Source organism: Chiloscyllium plagiosum, unplaced genomic scaffold (genome assembly GCF_037043375.1).
Source record: "Chiloscyllium plagiosum isolate Xiang-an unplaced genomic scaffold, Cpla_swu_hap1 HiC_scaffold_3, whole genome shotgun sequence".
In the NCBI taxonomy this organism is placed as follows: Eukaryota; Metazoa; Chordata; class Chondrichthyes; order Orectolobiformes; family Hemiscylliidae; genus Chiloscyllium; species Chiloscyllium plagiosum.
In genome coordinates, this window is record NW_028270141.1 from 20,144,889 (window position 1) to 20,163,542 (window position 18,654).

Sequence of the window (18,654 nt, forward strand, 5' to 3'; positions counted from 1 at the left end):
AAAGGGATTGGAGTATTGAGATTTTTTTTCAAACAGTGGTGACTTGTCTAATTGGTCAAATAAATAAGCTTACATTTTTATTTAATTAAAATATATTCAGAACACAAAATGATTATAATGACCAGATAAATTAAAATTTTCAGTTCACATAGAGAAGAAAACCCAAGTATTTTTGCTCATTCGTTGCACTCCCAATTACTCTTAAAATAATGGTCTGTAATGTTGTTAGCTTCATTTTGTTACAGATTTTAATTTCAATTATCAATTTAAATTTGCAATTCAGCAATTAGTTGTTTGTTTCTGTGATTTCTTTTACTGTTAAAAGAAATTAGGTAACATCCCAGGTCAAAGTGAAAACTTAGGTTTCCTCTCAGGCATACAGCTTTCATCACGGCCCCGTTTCCCCACCATACATACCGTCACTTTCTTATGATGGTGCATTGAAAAGGAATAGATTTTCCACCCCAATCAAAATACTACTGCACAGTGTTATAATCTCAGCTGATGTTAATAATGGACAAGTCAAAGGCAAAATGAAATATGGCTTGACAGATCATGATATGTTTTCACTGAAACACAAACACAGAAGGCTGCAGATTTAGTTTTAACAATAAATAGAAGTTTCTTACTCAAAGAAATAAACCAAATGAAGCTACCTAATTACCGTATATACTCGAGTAATAGTCGATCTCATGTAAAAGTCAACCCCTATTTTTGGTCAAATAACCTGAAATTTCCCAAATACCCTGTGTAAAAGTCCACGAGGCAAAAGTGAGGACTGCAAATGCTGGAAACCAGAGTCTACATTAGAGTGGTGCTGGAAAAGCACAGCAGGTCAGGCAGCATCCAAGGGGCAGGAAAATCGCCACTTCGGGCAAAAGCCCTTCATCAGGAATGGAGGCAGGGAGTCTCCAGTGTGGAGAGATAAGTGGTGTGATTGGGAGGGGAATCACCCTAGTTTTTCACAGATAACAGATCAATGTTCATGAGTCCATGTGCCAGCCATCACACTCAGCTCCAAGTTTCTGTTGGTTGTTTCGCTCAGCACCCAGTCTTCCAGTCCACTGGCTATTGTCTTCCTCTCCAGGTTTTCAGAATTACCAGAATTCGTTTTTTTCTCTCGTTATTCACTTACACATCAGTTAGGCTTCTATTAATGACATGGTATGAATTTTGAAAGGCGTGATTTTCAGCCCCTCAAAAGTAGTATCCATGTAATAGTTGACCCCATAAATTTAACCTTAAAAAGTAGTCAAAACATTGAATTATTACTCAAGCGTATACGGTATAGCACAGTTTGAAAGATTTCAAAGCACATGAAAAACAAAATCCTACCTACTCCACTGCACCATCACTTTGCAGTTACAAAAATAAGATAGATTTCTCTTCTCTATCCGATCTATGGGTTTGAATTGATTGCTTTTTCCTGTGCTATGAGCTATGAAGCCATTTCCTTGAGTCCTCACACAACTGAGATCTTAAATGTTCTGAGCTTTGAATAAGCAAAGCTGGAGGTTTCACAAACTAAAGTCTTTTACTGTAGTGGCTTATTCACTTTTAACTTTCTGCATTCTCCCCTGTCTAGGAGAACTTATGCGTGCATCTAACACCAACCAAATCTTTTCAAATATGCCCAAAAGCTTTCCTAACTCTGGATCTTTCTAAACTAAAATTAAATCCTCAATTATTCTGAACAAAAGTGCAACTTGATGTCGTTTAACATATTTCTCTCCTGTCATAAAGCCCTATTAAATAAACAAACTTGCATTAACACTAAGGGAGGAACATTAATTTAAAATCATGATTCTGGAAATATTGAATTAGTTAATTTTTAAAATCACTGAACAAAAATAGACCAATACCCATATGCCACCCCTTTAAAATCTAAACTCTTCAAAAACAAATTGCTTATCTCACAGCTTTCATCACACCCCCAAATGAGAATGAAAATCTTTCCTTAAGAGGCATTTTCATTTTTCAATAAAAATCCTGTTAAACTTTGATGTCACATTAAGACTAGAATTATATTGATTTTGAACATACAATAAGATTCATGGCAACCATATTTCACATTTGTTGCATCACAGCATTTGGGTTCTGTCATATAGCTGATGCTATATCAAGAGAACATAGTATCTTTTTACAGGCAAATGTATGTTACTTTAATTATATGGCTAGATAATTAAGCTCCACTCAAATAACTGTAATTCTTGTCCTGAAATTTTTCCACAAAACCAAAGTATTATGACGCATATAAATAATAGTTTCTTGAGCACTGTTTGTAATATCTACCACAAAACGATGCACAAACAACACCAGACTCAACACCCCTTTCTGAACTGTCAAATGTTTCAGTTGTCATGCAGTCAGTTTCTTCAAAAACTGACAGGCCGTTCAATCCCCATCTTCTCAAACTACAGGAAAATGGCTCCCACAATTATGTCAGTGGCATCAATGGTCAGTTTGACTGACTTCCCATAATATGAAGGCACTAAAATCAATGTGATTGTCAGCACAGCTTTCAATTTGCCAAACTCACTGACATTATTCCATGCATTTAAATTTTCTTCCTCTTTTGGAAAAAAAATAGTTAAAGGGGGTCATAACAGTGCAAAAGTTCAGAATAAAATTCTGATAAAATCCACACATGCCAACATATTGCAAGATTTTGCCTTGGGCATGAGAAAATCCACAATATTCTTTACTTTCAGTTCTTGATGTGCTAAATTACTTTGTGCCAGTGTGTACATTTACAGGATTGATAAAACATTTTAGCATTTAGTAGCTAATCAAACAGCTCAATTAAGTAGCATAAATGTTCTTCCCACATTTGGGTGAAAAAATATAATAAGTTGATGATGTAAACCATGCAGTTAAGAAGTTCTTCAATGACTTCACGGGTCAATCATTGGAAAATTGCTGGTACATTTTTCATTTCAAGTAGCAAGACTGCACTGATAGCGTCTATCCAGCCGTACAAAAGCTGATATTCCTTTGGCTCTATCAACGCATTTTGTCAATATCCCTTTAAGCAAGTCAATTTTGGTGATCAATTATGCATGTTCAATTCTTTCAAACAAATCTTCCAATCTTTGGATACTATTTCAGTTTTGTTATCGTGTTGACTTTGTAATCGTCAGTACTTTGGGAACTATATAGTTTCATCACCATCACAACAGTGGTGTTCCAGCTACTATGACTTATGGTTCATCATGAAGTAATGTGTTCCCTAGTTTTAGGGAATCTCTTCGGATTGAGTTTAAGAATGCTGCTTTGTAGCTAATGCACAATTTTCTTGTGGATTCCCATATGACAATCCCCCAAACTATAAATGAGAGAGAGATATCAAATCTGCTCCTTCTCTGATCTTTGACTCTTGATATCCAAACTATTTCTGAATATTTTATAGTCTCAAAATTTTTCTCTAACTTCAGGTGATTGAAACCACTTAGCCCGCAGTATTTTTCTCACTTGCAAATCATACAAACGTCTAATTAAATTGCTTTCTTGTAGACCTAAGTTTCAATTGGTAAACTTCTGGGACAAGCTGAAAACCACTGAGCAATAACTTTTTGACAGTTTGTACTTTGTAGACTGTTCTTCTGTCAAACCTGCGTACAGTCATAGCTGTACCTGTCAAAATATTTTGTAACATTAAGGTTCAACATCTTTTCACCACTTCATCTGCTCTGCTATCTTCTTAAATGAGATGAAAAATCGGTAAGTCACTAAATATGAATCCTTAGTTAAATCAATTACCTCACTGGAATCAAAATCATCTTCTGATGTACTACTACTGCTACTACTATTACTGCTTTTTCTTCTTTACTCTACGCTTTTTTTTGGCCAAACGATATTGACAAACTATCCCACCACTTCAGAATTCAAGCTTTTTGAATGTGATTCCCTTTTCCATTCATCGTTGTTTTTCTTATACTCTTTTTCCATTTTGAGTTTTCTCAATTCTATCCCTTTACATGACTCTGTTCTTGTTTTTCACCAAATCAAGTTTTATTTTCGTTTTCCTTTCCTCTGTTTTTTCTTCTAACTGGAGTCTGTTCTTTTCTATATCTTAGCTAACTCTAGTTGTGACATCACAATTTCAGTTTTTATAAATCTCAATGTTGGATAATCACAGTAAGTATCTGCTGTCTATGAGATCTTGCTCTTATGCCTACCTTCAATTTATCCACTAATTCTGTCTCGCCTTGATACCTTCAAAGCCATTTTGAATATGTACGTTAAACGCCCCTGCAACAGCTGTTTATGTCCAGCACCTCCATTTTCCTGTTTCTTTACAAAAGACACAGATCCGTCCGAATTCAATTAGCTCAGACTGTGGATGAGCTTCCCCTTCACATGATCCAAGCTGATGTTACTTCTAGATAAGTCAGATCCCCAAGTGAGATGACTCAATAGATCATAGTTTTCCTTTTTTTTTTAACATGATGGCCTTTCACTAAAACATAGTCACACAAGGCTGCAGTTTGGTTTTAACAACAAAACAGACATTTATTACTCAGAATATAAACACAGAGGAACCTCGATTATCCAGCATTCAATTAACTGAACGAAATACTCCCCATCTGTGTCCTTTGGATAATTGAGGTTCCTCTGGAAACCAACCAAGCCAAATATAAAAAGTTTGAAAATTTCAAAGCATGGAGTAAAACAAGTCCCATCTACACACCAACACCATCACTTTATAGTTTGTCAAAAAATACAAACTTCTCTTTCCTATAGAGTTTGTCAGTTTGAATCAACAGTTTTTCCCTCCGTTACTGTACTGTGTGAGAAGAAGCCTTTTCTGTGAATCCTTCCATAACTGAGATCTTAGAAATTCTGAATTTTAAGTAACCAATGCAGAGTCCTGGAAATTTCAGACACAGCTGGTCTGGAAGTTTCACAACCTAAACTCTTTCATTGAGTTAACTAATTCCCTTAACTGTTCTGAACATCTCCTTTCTAAGACAACCTAAATTTGCATTTGAAACCAATCAAGCCTTTTTGAAGCTGCCCAAAGGTGGTATGGTGGCTCAGTAGTTAGCACTGCTGCCTCAGTGCCAGTGACCCAATATTGATTCCAGCCTTGAGAGACTGCCTGTGTGGAGTTTGCATGTTCTCCTCATGTCAGCATGGGTTTCCGCAGGGTGCTCCAGTTTCCTCCCACAGTCCAAAGATGAGCAAGTTAGGTTAATGAGCCATGGGAGATGCAGGTTTCTGGGGAAAGAGTGCAGGGCTGGGGCTGGGTGGATGCTTTTCCAAGGGTTGGTAAATTCTTAATGGGGTGAATGGCCTCTTTCCTCAATGTAGGAATTCTATGATTCCAAAAGCTTTATTATCTCTATCACTTTAAGCTAAAATCAATCTTTTACTTTGCCAAACTCAAACGCAAGCTAAAATTTTTCAATGCTTTTTCTCTCCTCTCATAAAATAAACTATCCATTAACATTTTAGGCATCATATATGGATTTAAAATCGCGGTTCCAGAAAGACCAGTTAATTTTAAAACCCCATCACAAAAATAGACTTACATCAAATGCTAATATTTTAAGAGCCAAATTATAAAACAAATTAAGTTTAATATATAAATCCTGCACTATTCGTCACAATACTACAAGATAAGCAAGATATGTAAGGCATGCAAAGACAAAAGGCTGATGTCTAGTAAATGGAACAAATGTGTTCCAAGAATATAATGTGGGCACTGGGTTCATTCTCAGATCTGTAGGTCAATCAAAATACCTAAGCTAAATGTGTTACTGCCATCTGGCAAAGCTATTTGCCCGTTCACGTAGTTTTACAAAGGATAATTGCTAATAAATAATACTAAATATGATATAACCTTGACGAGAAAGATCTCAAAATTCAATTTGTACTAAAAGGCAAAAGACCTAATGAAAACTAATTGCGCATTTCATCAACTGCAATATGTCATTCAATTAGTTTTACTTTATATCCCACCTTAAAAGCTGAAAGAATAACTCTGATTGGGCAATAACTTTTGAGGAGAAAGTGGGGACTGCAGACGCTGGAGATCAGAATCAAGAGTGTGGTGCTGGAAAAGCACAGCAGGTCAGGCAGCATCTGAGGAGCAGGAGAATCGACGTTCTGGGCATAAGCCCTTCATCAGGAATGAGACTTCATTCCTGAGGAAGGGCTTATGCCCAAAACGTCATTTCTCCTGCTCCTTAGATGCTGCCTTACCTCCATGCTTTTCCAGCACCACACTCTTAACAACAACTATATAAAAAATGCAATAGATAATATCATTTAAACATTACCTCATTACTACTAATCTCAAAGAAATTAATAAATCGTGCTTAAAAATGTATGCCTATTTCAGAAATTCAGGCATGTGGTGAGAATTTAGAAATCACTGCAAAATGCGCATACTGCAGTGATTAGTACAGATTAATTTGTGAGAAAATTAGACAAGTTAAAAAGGAAGGAAAGAATAGAAAAAATATAATGTCGAGGGATAATTTGACTGAGATTTCGTCATACTGGGAAAGAAATTGAAAGGGTAGATAGAAAGAAATTCTGAGATTGAAGACAGAACCATAAAATCAAAGCATTGCCAATCAAGAGAAAAATAATCTTTCAAAGAGTGGTAAAGTACGCATGTCTCTCCTACAAAAAAATCTTAAAATGATAGCTTAATTAATTTTAAGTCCAAAATCAACAGATTTTGTAACCCAATCATTTAAAGGAATACGAAACCAAGGTGGGTTCCAATGGGCATAATCATACTGAGTACTGGTGTGGAATGGCTGAGAGCCGGAGCAGGAGGCATGGAACAGTGCAGCTGAGAGCCAGAGAGGAGCGGGTTGGAGTTATGGAACAGACCAGGGACGGTTGTTGGATTGAACTGACTGCAGTCTGGTGCAGGCGGTCAGTGGCTTGCATGGGCAGTCAGACCATGTGTGGAAGCCCATATGCTGATTTACTGCAATGTAATATTTATCTACAATCTGTCTGACTAATATTTATCCTTGTAACTATGTCTTATTTCTAACTTACACCATGAATCAGTAAGGTAATGCAACTTTTCTTCTCTTTTTTGCCCTTTTAGTATCTGGTTCTTTGTAACTAAGATGGCACCATGACAGGAGACATTATGAACTTTTCACTGTTCTCCTGTACTTGAGTACAAGTGACAATAAAACCTAATTCAAATTCTAATGAGTAGGGATTGGCGGGATGGGGGGCTTGGTCTTATTAAGCAGCTGAAGAGCTAACAAAATTAGAATTGAAAACAAAATTAGTATTCAAACTGGTCTTTTGATTTATAGTCCGTGGATCTTTGCTATAGGGATTGGTTTTAAAAAGAAACATTTTATCTAACATTATTCACAAATCATCAAAATGGAAATATTTAGGAGTTTTCTTTTCCTTTGTAAAGACAACTACAAAATAAAGACAGTATATTCTTACCCCTTTAACTCCTTTCAGATCTCCTTTCAGTAAACTGTCCAGAGGAAAAGTGATGATATTGTTCATATTTTGAATCTATACAATAACAAAAGGCTGATATTAAATTTCGCAATTTAACCAATTGTCAGCTTCTTGCAGTTGTCAGCAATTATGGAAAATTCCTGTAAAACCTACAAAAGATAACCATATCAATACCATTTTGAATGAATTAATTGAAATTCAAAATTTAAGAGGAAATGCAGTTTCCCCAAAGATTTGCACAGCAAAAACGTGAAGTTTGTCTCTGTTTAATTGGAATTTTTTCAACTATTAAGTTCATTTAGAAGTGGTAACTTAAGGAATCATGAATGGAAAAATTGTATGCCAACATAAAGGAATTAAACCCATATATATTTTGATGAAAAAAGTTCCTATTATCAAAAGACAGTGATTTGAGATACTTCCTTTCAGAAAAGTGAACTTCTGTCACAATTCAACAATCTGACTAATGGAAATTACACTTGTAATTTGAAAACATGTGTGTGTTCATTTGTTTATGGGTAGAGGGTGGCGAGAAAGCTGTTTATACCAAATTATTAACCAACCAACCTTTCCATCTGGTTTTTCAGGGCATGATTCAGACCTCTTAGATTGGGCAATTAGGCCATGCTGCCTTGGAGCTTGCAATCCAAGATTTCAGCTGGCAACTCCCACTGATGATCACAGCCCACAGTTTGGGAAGCCATGGTGTCTACTAAGATACTTAGCAGCAAGCTAAAAAGATTCAGACAACTAAATGCCTGACACCCCCTCACTGTTCTAACACCTAGCACAACACTATACAACATTTAGAAATAATTCAGAATTCTACATCAACAATATCTAACTTGTTGCCAAATTTGTACTTTACACTGGAAAAAATATCAAATGGAGTAAGTAAATGTTTAATGATGCACGTTTGGAATGCTGCTAATAATTTCTGATCCGAGTGCTGCCTTTAAACACAAATGGTGCCATTTGCCTTCAAGTTTTTTGTTATGAAATCTACTTGGGCACTGTCTTCCAGCACTTAGAAAACCTGATGTTCTCCATCACTTGTCATTCGGTCATGATTTACCCATTGATGAATGCAGTTTTCAATACCAGAAAATTGGTTCCAGATCTTTCTGCAACTGCTACTGGAAGATTTAGTTCCACAATCTGGTTAACAAAGATTGTGATATAAAATTGTTTCTTTATGGAACAGTTAGTTCACCTGATGCCAGTAAGGATATGAAAAGATATAAATAGGAATTTTTAGACCCAAATCACTATTTGACCTCACTCAAGACTGATTTGGTGTTGAAGTTGACTTGTATGACAATGCTGTTCCTTTAATAAGGTTATGTTATCCTTGTTTTTTTTTAAGGAGATGGTAAAAACACAGGTTCTGAAAAGTCTGGGCTTGGATGGATTTTAGGGCCAGTTTGATATTTGGGCCGATGGATATGCCTCAGGGAAAAGGCTTTCAAGTTGTTTTTTAAAAACACATGTACAATGAAAGAGGAGTGGCCAGTTCTCTCAGCTCAGCTTCTCTCTGGTTTGATTTGGTTTTGGCAGTCTGGCTATTCACTAAGGCCTGGCTAGCTCAGTCGGTAGAGCACGAGATGCTTAATCTGAGAGTCATGGGTTCGAACTTCACGATGGGCGCTTTCACTGGGTGGTACGGTGGCTCAGTGGTTAGCACTACTACCTCACAGGGACCCGGGTTCAATTCCTGCCTCTGGCAACTGTCTGTGTGGAGTTTGCACATTCTCCCAGTGTTTGCGTGGGTTTCCTCTGGGTGCTCCGGTTTCCTCCCACAGTCCAAAGTTGTGCAGGTCAGGTGAACTGGCCATGCTAAATTGTCCATAGTGCTAAGTGCATTAGTCAGGGGTAATGTAGGGGAATGGGTCTGGGTGGGTTGCTCTTCGGAGGGTTGGTGTGGACTTGTTGGGCTGAAGGGCCTGTTTCCACACTATAGGGAACCTAATCTAATCACTGAAAGCAGTCAGGCAGTTTTTGAGGCTGCTGATCCAAGAAACAGTTACATGGAAGAGGGTATTCCATGCTGCCACCTCTCTCTGTGACTTCTCTCTCTTGTAAGACCCTGTGTTTGATTTTAACTTTTGTGTCAAGGAGTGTTTATGGGGATTGTTGCAAGTGTTTGGAACAGCATCATTAAGCTGGTATGTCTGTTGGATTTTCGGATAAGTTAAGTTATTCAGTACTCTGTTCTCTTTTGTTTGTGTTTAATTTGGTAATCTTGTAAATAAATTCTGTTTTGGTTAAAAGTGGTTCAATCAGCTGCATCCCTCCTGGAATATCTGCATTACACCTGCTTAAAACAATTAGCAAAGTTAGAATCTGGGCTACTTTCTTGAATTTTTTTTTAGGGGTTTGGCCTGGTCCATAACACTCGTCACTTTGTAACGGAGACATACATCAATCGGTTTCACTTTGTCGAAAGCAAAGCAGTTGCCTCGTATACCCTACTTTTTTTTTATTTTCAGAGGGAAGCACATATAGCAAGCTGCTCCCTGTAGCTTTAAAACTTTAAATGAAGAGGATGTCTACTAGGGATGCCATCAGGGTGATAAATGCATAATAGATGGGCGGCACGGTGGCACAGTGGTCAGCGCTGCTGCCTCACAGCGCTAGAGACCCGGGTTCAATTCCCGCCTCAGGCAACTCTCTGTGTGGAGTTTGCACATTCTCCCTGTGTCTGCGTGGGTTTCCTTTGGGTGCTCTGGTTTCTTCCCACAATCCAAAAATGTGCAGGTTAGCTGAATTGGCCATGCTAAATTGCCTGTAGTGTTAGGTGAAGGGGTAAATGTAGAGGAATGGGTCTGGGTGGGTTATGCTTCGGCGGGTTGGTGTGGACCTGTTGGGCCGAAGGGCCTGTTTCCATACAGTAAGTAATCTAATTAATTAAAAAGATCCATTATGAAATGTTAATTGCGCTTTCTAGATCAGTCGTCTAGGACATATCACAAAAATCAATTGCCTTGGGAACTTGGTTCAAATTGACTTCCAAATGTATTCAAACATATACAAGCCTGCAATATGCACAATTATAATTACAAGTCTATCAAGAACTTAGGGACACGAGGATTTAAGTTTACAGCCTCACCTGATTTTTGAAAAGTGCGGTTAATTCTTTAGTGAAGACAGCAAACTTTAGAAAAGCTGTGCCTAAATCAGGATCATCACGGCAGACACAGTTACCTCCAAACTTCTCTAGTGCTTGTGTATACTGTTCTTCATTTTCTACATGACCTGCACAGAAAAAGCTCTATTAGCAGTCATTTCCACTAAATGCAACAGTAACGCAATCTATTTAATTGAAACTAAGCAGCTCAATAATAAAAAAATCTAATTGTCCTTACAGAACTAATAAATTACATTAGTGCAAGAGACATGAAGGAAAAAAAACATTTTTTTGCATTACTTTAAATGATTCATCTGACAAAATACAACAACATCTCAGATCTCATGTACAGTAATACTAAATTCAAAATGTATGTCATATGGCAGTGAAATGCAACTCCAGCCTTAAACCATCATGAATAATGTCGAAAATGAATGTGTTCAAATAAAATCTATTTTTTGCAAAACGTGCTTTAACTTTTGGCATTGAAAGTGTAGCTAAATTATGAATCTAAAAAAATCTTAGATCTGTCAGAACTCTAGTTTTCTATGTTTATATGTTTTTGTTATCTTTTTCATTATAAATTCTGACTTCTATATTCTATGAAAATTTGCCACCTTTTAACTATACTTTTTTCCTGTGCAGGGTCTGCAGCAGAAGGTTATACAGTAATTACCATTTAAGCCACAAATGCACACAATGGAATTTACAATAGATTTCAAATGTAACTGTTTCAAAATGATAAATGCATCATATCTCCATGTCCTAATCCAGTTATCATCCATTCTCCAAAACTATTTTTCCTGAGGATTTCTCTTGATGCAGATTCTTCTTAAGCAACCTCAGGGCAGCAACTAATGCAAAAGTAATATTTCCAACAGACAATGAATTGAATTTAATCAAACATATTTAGATACGTACCCTTTTGAAATTGTGGTGTTAGCATACAAACAAAATAATCCCGAATTAAGGGTTACAAAATCACACTGAATTTGAAATAACACATAGCACAAAAGGACATAAATGCTTAATATTCATCTGAAATTCCACATATATGTATCTTGAATAACTTCCTATGTTCTTCATGGATTTAGTACTTTTGTGTCAGACTTGTATTATTTGAAAGGAGTAAACAACTAAATTTGTGGAGAAAAAATTCAAACATATTAACAGTAATGTCCCACTGTGAGATTTCAAGGCCACAACTTTTTAAATGGGACATCTTGACTCTTCGGTTTGTAACCTGTCAGGTTAAAAGATGCTCCAGAGTGCACTATCATTAAGAATATAATGATGTGTCACATTATTATAAAATAATAGACCCTTCAAGTTGGAAGATTGGATCTGGGATATTTGGGGGAGGGAGCTGTTAAATGATGAAACTGGTGAAATCCACATTGGTCCTGTGAGGTTGAAAGGTCCCAAGGCGGAAGTTGAGGCGTTTTTCCTCTGGGGTTCAAGTGGCTAGAGTTTGGTGGTGTGGGAGGGGAAGTTGAAGTGTTTGACCATGGGATGGCGGGATTGTTCAATACGTGTGTCCCAGAGATGTTCTCTGAAATGTCGTGCAAGTAGGCGTCCTGTCTCCCCAGTACAGAGGAGACCCATCGAGAGCAACGAACACAGTATATGACGTGTGGAAGTACTGGTAAATCTCTGTTGGATGTGAAAGGATTCTTTGGGGCCTTGGACAGAGATGAGGAGGGAGATGTGGATACAGGTTTTACACTTATTGCAGTTGCAGGGGACAATTCCAGGAGTGGAGGGTGGGTTGGTGGTGGTGGTGGGGGGGGGTGGAATCTGGAATATAACAAGGGAGTCACAGAGGGAATTCCACCCTACACCTCCTCCCACCCTGCATCCTGTAAAAACGCTATCCTTTATTCCCCTCTGCCTCTGTCACATCTGCTCCCAGGAGGACCAATTCCATCAGAGAATATCCCAAATAGCCACCTTAAAGACCGCAATTTCCCTTCCCACGTGGTCGACAATACCCTCCAAAGCATCACCTCCATTTCCTACACCTTCGCACCTGAACCCCACCCCTCCAATCACAACAAGGACAGAACTCCCCTCGTCCTCACCTTCCACCCCACCAACCTCCAGATATGTCACATCATCATCCACCATTTCCGCCACTACAAACAGACCTCACCACCAGAGATATATTTCCCTCCTCACCCCATCTGCATTCCATGGAGACTATTCCTTCCATGACTCCTTTCTTAGGTCAATGCCCCCCACCAACCCACCCTCCACTCCAGGCACCTTCCCCTGCCACTGCAAGAAGTGCCAAACCTGCACCCACACCTCCCCCTCCCCCTCCCGTCACCTCTGCCCAAGGCCTCAAAGGATCCTTCCATGCATGACAGCTACTGTGCCCGTTGCTCTCAATGTGCTCTCCTCTACATTGGGGTGACAGGATGCCAACTTGCAGGACATTTCAGAGAACATCTCTGGGTCATATGTACTAAACAACCCCACCGCCCCGTGGCCAAACACTTCAACTCCCCCTCCCAAACTGCCAAACCGTAGCCACCCAGGATCAATGTGGATTTCACCAGTTTCCTCATTTTCCCTCCACCCACTTTATCCCGGATTCAACCTTCCATCTTGGCACTGCCCTCTTGAACTGTCCTACCTGTCCATCTTCCTTCCCACTTATCCGCTCCATCACTTTCTCCCCCCACCTTCATCTACCTATCGCATTCCCAGCAACCTTCCCCTCAGCCCCACCCCCTCCCATTTATCTCGCAGCCCCTTTCGGCCACCCCCACATTCTTGATGAAGAGCTTATGCTTGAAATGTCGACTCTCCTGCTCCTCGGATGTTGCCTGAACAGCTGTGCATTTCCAGCACCACACTCTTCGATTCTGATTTCCAGCATCTGCACTCCTCACTTTCTCCTTTTAGCCTACCCATCCAGCACCCTACTAACCTGGCACCCTAACTCCTTAATCAACTGCCATCCTAAACACACACTTGCCTTATACATCTATTCTTTCACAACTACTATGAAAGTAGCTGAGTCTACTACTGTACACTTAAATCACAGTAGATGGCACACTTCTGCAAAAAGAAAGGGGCATAGTTTCCACAATAATTCTCTCCATTGTTAAATTCACTGATTCTCAAATAGGGTAATAACAAGAGGTTTTGTGCAGGAAGATGCTCCAAGGTAAGTGTTCTTTTTAAACACAACCAGGGGCAAAAAAAGAATTTCTAACTCTAATTAGAATATCTGGACCATAAATGCTCAATACTGTTCTTAAATCAATTAGTACTATTGACCAGTCAAGTCTCAATGGTTTGCATTTGTTTTCTGCAGTGGAGTACTGCTTTGCTGCATCAGAGTGTAACTGGAGTTTAGTTAAACAGGGAGTCTCAAAGGATAAATTCTAAGAAATACTTCAACCTAAAATCTAGTCTGTTCTTTAATTTAGCCATTAAAAGTTGCTCTTTTGATTGGGTGCAGTCTAATTGAAACTTTAAAACAGCTATTTACAGGTACTTAAACTGAAGCTAATTAAACAACCAGTTTAATCCAGTTTCAGAAACCCTTGAATTTGGGGCTATAAAAGAAATTTTCTTCCATGTTGCTTTATTGCATTAGAGTATAAATGGAGTTTGATGAAATAGGGAGTCTGGCGAAAGGGAGAAGTGGTGATCAGTCCCTCCTTTTCTCTCATTGATAAGTACTTCTGCTCTTTAACTTCTGCTCATGGCAATCACTTAGGGAATTTGGAGCATAAGGGGAAAGAAAGCCACATCAGAAACAGTTTGAAAAAGAGAAATCACAGGAAATGCTGTAGGTTCATTGGTTGGTAAGTGACTAGTAATTTGAATACTGATTCCAAATTGAAAAATTGATTGGAGAAATATTTCACAAGTTAAAAACTAAAGCCCAGTAGGAAATTTTAAAAATACCAATTAAAAAATAATTAAGTAATTTAGAGATGCCAGGTGATGTGCTGTACCTTCATGAAGTTGGTGCCTGGTGGACCCTACTGTGGTTCATAGTGACCACATGGAGTAAATGTTGGTTCTTTGATGAGCTGGAGTTTGTATTTCTGACACTGCAACACATTAGGGAGGGTGTAATCTCAATGTTGTGCTTCAAGAGTTAGTCACACCTTATAAATCAAGTACTTCAAATTTAGTCAGCGGTCGGGGATAGGATGTTGTGACTACATGTGAGGCAGGTGGAGGCATCCTGAATTTAGCTCTTGAACTTGTCCAACAGGAATGAGATACTTGCTCTTTGTCTGCATGAGTAAAAGGACAATCGGGAGGATGGACACACTGACCACTACACTGTGGTACAGAAGGCCACTTAAGCATGAGAAGCAAATTGAGATGTGTAGGGGTATAAATAGCATCCTTTGTAAGCAGGGCTAACACCCACAAAGTGCCGTGCCTACCTCACAACGTAAAGGAAAATTTTGAACCAGCTTGAAAGAATAATAGAGTGAGAGGCAAAGGATCCAGTTGTTGAAGTCCATGCTGGGACCAACAACATAGGCAAGATATCCTGTTGAGGAATATCAGGAATTAGGAACAAAATTCAGACCAGCACCTCAAGGGTTATAATCTATGCATTATTACCAGAGTCATATGAAAACGAGCAGAGATTGGAAAATTATCTGGGAAGTAAATATGTGGCTAAAAGTGTGAGCAAGAGGGGTTCTATTTTGTGCAATATGTCTGGTACCAATATCTGAGCAAAAAGGCTAAATAAGGTGGTCACAAGGACTTTAAAGTAGTAAGTGGGGGAGTAGGCTCGGGGGAAGTCAAGACAGTTTCAAAATCAAGTTACAAAGCAGAGTATTGAAACAGTTAGGAGGCCTACTTCAGGTAGAGCAGGTCATTAGCTGTGTATCAAAAAGCCATGAGATGTGTATCAATTAAACTGGAAGAAAAATATAAACATGCAAATAAAACATCAATGCTGAGGGGCAGGTTACAGCATAAGGCCCAGATAAGCATTCTATACTTGAACACAAGGAAAATTGAGCTTCCGGCACATTCAAATTGGAGATTATGATATGGTAGCCATTAACAAGACATGGCTGCAGTATAGTCAGGATTGGGAACTAAATATACCAAGTTTGAAAGTTTAAAGGATGGATAGGGAAAATGGCAGATAAGGTGCAGTAGCCTTACTGATGAGGAACACAAATGACGAAGAATATAATGAGTACAAAATATTCAATAGAAACAGTATGGGTAGGATTGAGGAACTGTAAAAGATCTAAAACTAATAGGTGTTGTGTACAGACTCCCTGGCAGTAGTTCTGAAATGTTAGATTTTATAAATGCAGAAATCAGGCAAGTGTGTAGAAAAATCAAATGCAGTATTAATGGGGGATGGTTTTAATTTTAGATTGGAAGAGGCAGACTATCAGTCAGAAAGGTAGTGAAACTCTGGAGTGTGCCCAGGCTAGTTTCACCACAGCAATGTGTCCTGGGTGCAACAAGGGGACACTGGATTTAGTAACGAACAATGAATCAGATTTAATTACTTCCATGGTGAGGAACCTAATTGTGCTTGAACATTTATCAAATAGTGATCATAATGTGACTGTGTTCAATGTAGCATTTGAAAGTGAAAAGCGTGAATCAGCTAAAGTTTTTTTACGCAAGGCCGACTTTAATGAGATGAGACAGATGGCCCACAGTGAGCTGGGAAAATGTGCTAATGAGCAAAGCAACTAAAAACAGTGGAGGATGTTTAAAGGAACATTCAACAAAACCAGTTTTTATCTCAGAGGGAAAAGCTCCATTTCACAGAAAAAAAACAGCAAAGGTCCTGCTAAATGGGAAAGATACGAAGATCAGTAAAGGGCCATAAAGCAGCTTTGTAACAGATATTAAAGGAATTTTGAAATGAACCTTGCTAGGGACATCAAAAACAGCAAGAAGAAATTGTATAGTTAAAGGGAAAACAGGTGGCCAGGAGCAATGTTGGAATGTCCTTCTCAGACTTTTGCTTTCTCAATGGAATACTTGCTGTTGAGAATTATGAAATATCTGTAAATGTCATCATTGCTCATCTTACCTTTCAACCTGTTTTCCTGGTTCACTGTAGCCAACTGACTTCATACATTAGTAATTACCTTTATTTAAGTTTAAGACATCAACTTCAGATCTACATTTCTCACCTTCAAACTGACCATAAAACATTGACATCACTCTTCCCTAGAAAATCCTGTGTCATTACATTTTTTAAAAATACACACTGCCACGTCTAAAAATAATCCAGTTCCTGTCTGCTTTCATAAGTTTCTAAGAAACTATCCCAAGTACACAAAATTTATGCTGTAATTGTGCCTGGAAATGACCACTTTCAACAAGAGTCTAAATGCAATCCCTTGACTTCAATAACATTTTCATCACTTAATATCTGTTTGTGTGCCTCCATCTCAGCCATACTTTCAATATTTTGGATGGTCATCAATAACTACTTTTTTAAACATTTTCATGGTATTAATATAAAATACTCTGCACCCAAAGGCATTCTGTGCTACGAACTATTGGCACATGATCTCCTACACATCCATACTACTAGTACGAGGACATATACAAGCATGAGGTAAAGAAGGCCAATAACTATGAAATAGTCGCTAACAGCCATTGGCTCTGGAGGCTGTGTTTAAAAGAAATGATAAGAAACAAATGCTCAGCTGTTCGAGAAGAGGACCCAGTATATTGGGGCCTTCTCAATCCACTATTATTTTGCAGAACCGAAACCACACTAGGATTATGCCTAATGTATTAGTGGCACAAACCATCTAATGATATGGAAGACTGTCATCAGGTACAGGGAATATCCACTGGAAGGAGCATGATCAAACAAACAGTATTAATGAAAAGGGCAATTTGAATGTTTGTGGTGTTTTTTGCTGATAAATGTATAACACTAGTTACCAAGAATGATATTAAGCCAACAAAAAACATTTCTATCATGTTCAGGTAGGGAATTATTTTGAAAATTCTGCCCTGTAAGGAACAAATGGATACATATACTTCGGTCCTTGAAGAATGCTCAGGGGAAAATAAACATACAGTAAACTTGTTAACATGAATGTCAAAGTGCAATGGTAAAGAAAAAATAGTTGCTCATTTCTGAACTTTGATTTGTCTCTTTATATACAAGAACTGATTAGCAGATGGAATGTTTGAACGTTTTCAGAATCATCTCCAATTACAAAGCCATTAACTGTAAAAGTAGTCCCTAAAAGAATGACACAAGCTATTATATCCACAATGCCAAGTATTCATCCCATTTTAACACACTTACACATGAGCTAAGAATGTCACTTCAATTCATTTTTTTCTAAGGTGTGGCTGACTGGACCAGCTGTCACTGGTCAACAACAGGCTAGCAGCCAGCTGTCTGAGCACAGTAGTAGTACTGTTCCCAGAAGGTCGATTTTCATGAATATATCTTTTCTACGATTTAATAGTCAACAGCTGCCATTTGAGTGGAAATGTGAACCCAAATTTTCTGTTGAGATTTTATTGAAACAGATGGCTGTTGGATGACTTTTGTTTGTAAGAAGAATTTTCAGAGCAAGCTATGTACCTGAAATTTCGTGATGAAACCCAGACTATTTTGTCACAAGCACAAGTAGTACATAACGTCTCACCTTGAACTTTTTAAGGAAACAAGGAGGTTTTGGGGAAGGGCAAGAAAAATGTAAGAACTTCTGCTATTAATTTTCACTACAGATGCAGAACAGTTCAGAAAACTTATATTACTTTGTTTGATCTACATCAAATCTCAATATTTGAGATGGTTCCATCGGAATATCTTGGGGTACTAGGTAAGAAGCTATGCAAGCTACAATGGGCCCAAATAAGTAAAAAAAAAAAATTAGGGCTCACTTTAGCTTTTGAGATCTATCAAGGCAGCATGTGTAGAAGAGTTAAATTAAGGTGCAGACATTTCAACTGAGCCAGCATATGGGAAACAGAGGTATTTTAACATCAACAATCATTCACTCATCCTGCTGCAACAACTATTTAAATTCAGCGAGGATCATTTAGAAATTAGACAAAGGACATTTTGC

At 38.2% G+C, this 18,654-nt stretch overlaps 1 protein-coding gene across 1 annotated transcript in view; it reads right to left on the reverse strand.

Moving 5' to 3' along the window:
• Window positions 1-18,654, reverse strand: part of asap2a (ArfGAP with SH3 domain, ankyrin repeat and PH domain 2a) — a 195,813-nt gene that overhangs the window by 99,810 nt on the left and 77,349 nt on the right. Inside the window, exons 3-4 of the mRNA XM_087977838.1 lie at window positions 10,568-10,713; window positions 7,438-7,512 (exon numbers count right to left, since the gene is read on the reverse strand). Of these exons, the coding sequence (XP_087833964.1) occupies window positions 7,438-7,512; window positions 10,568-10,713 (221 nt within the window). The remainder of the gene's footprint in view (window positions 1-7,437; window positions 7,513-10,567; window positions 10,714-18,654) is intronic.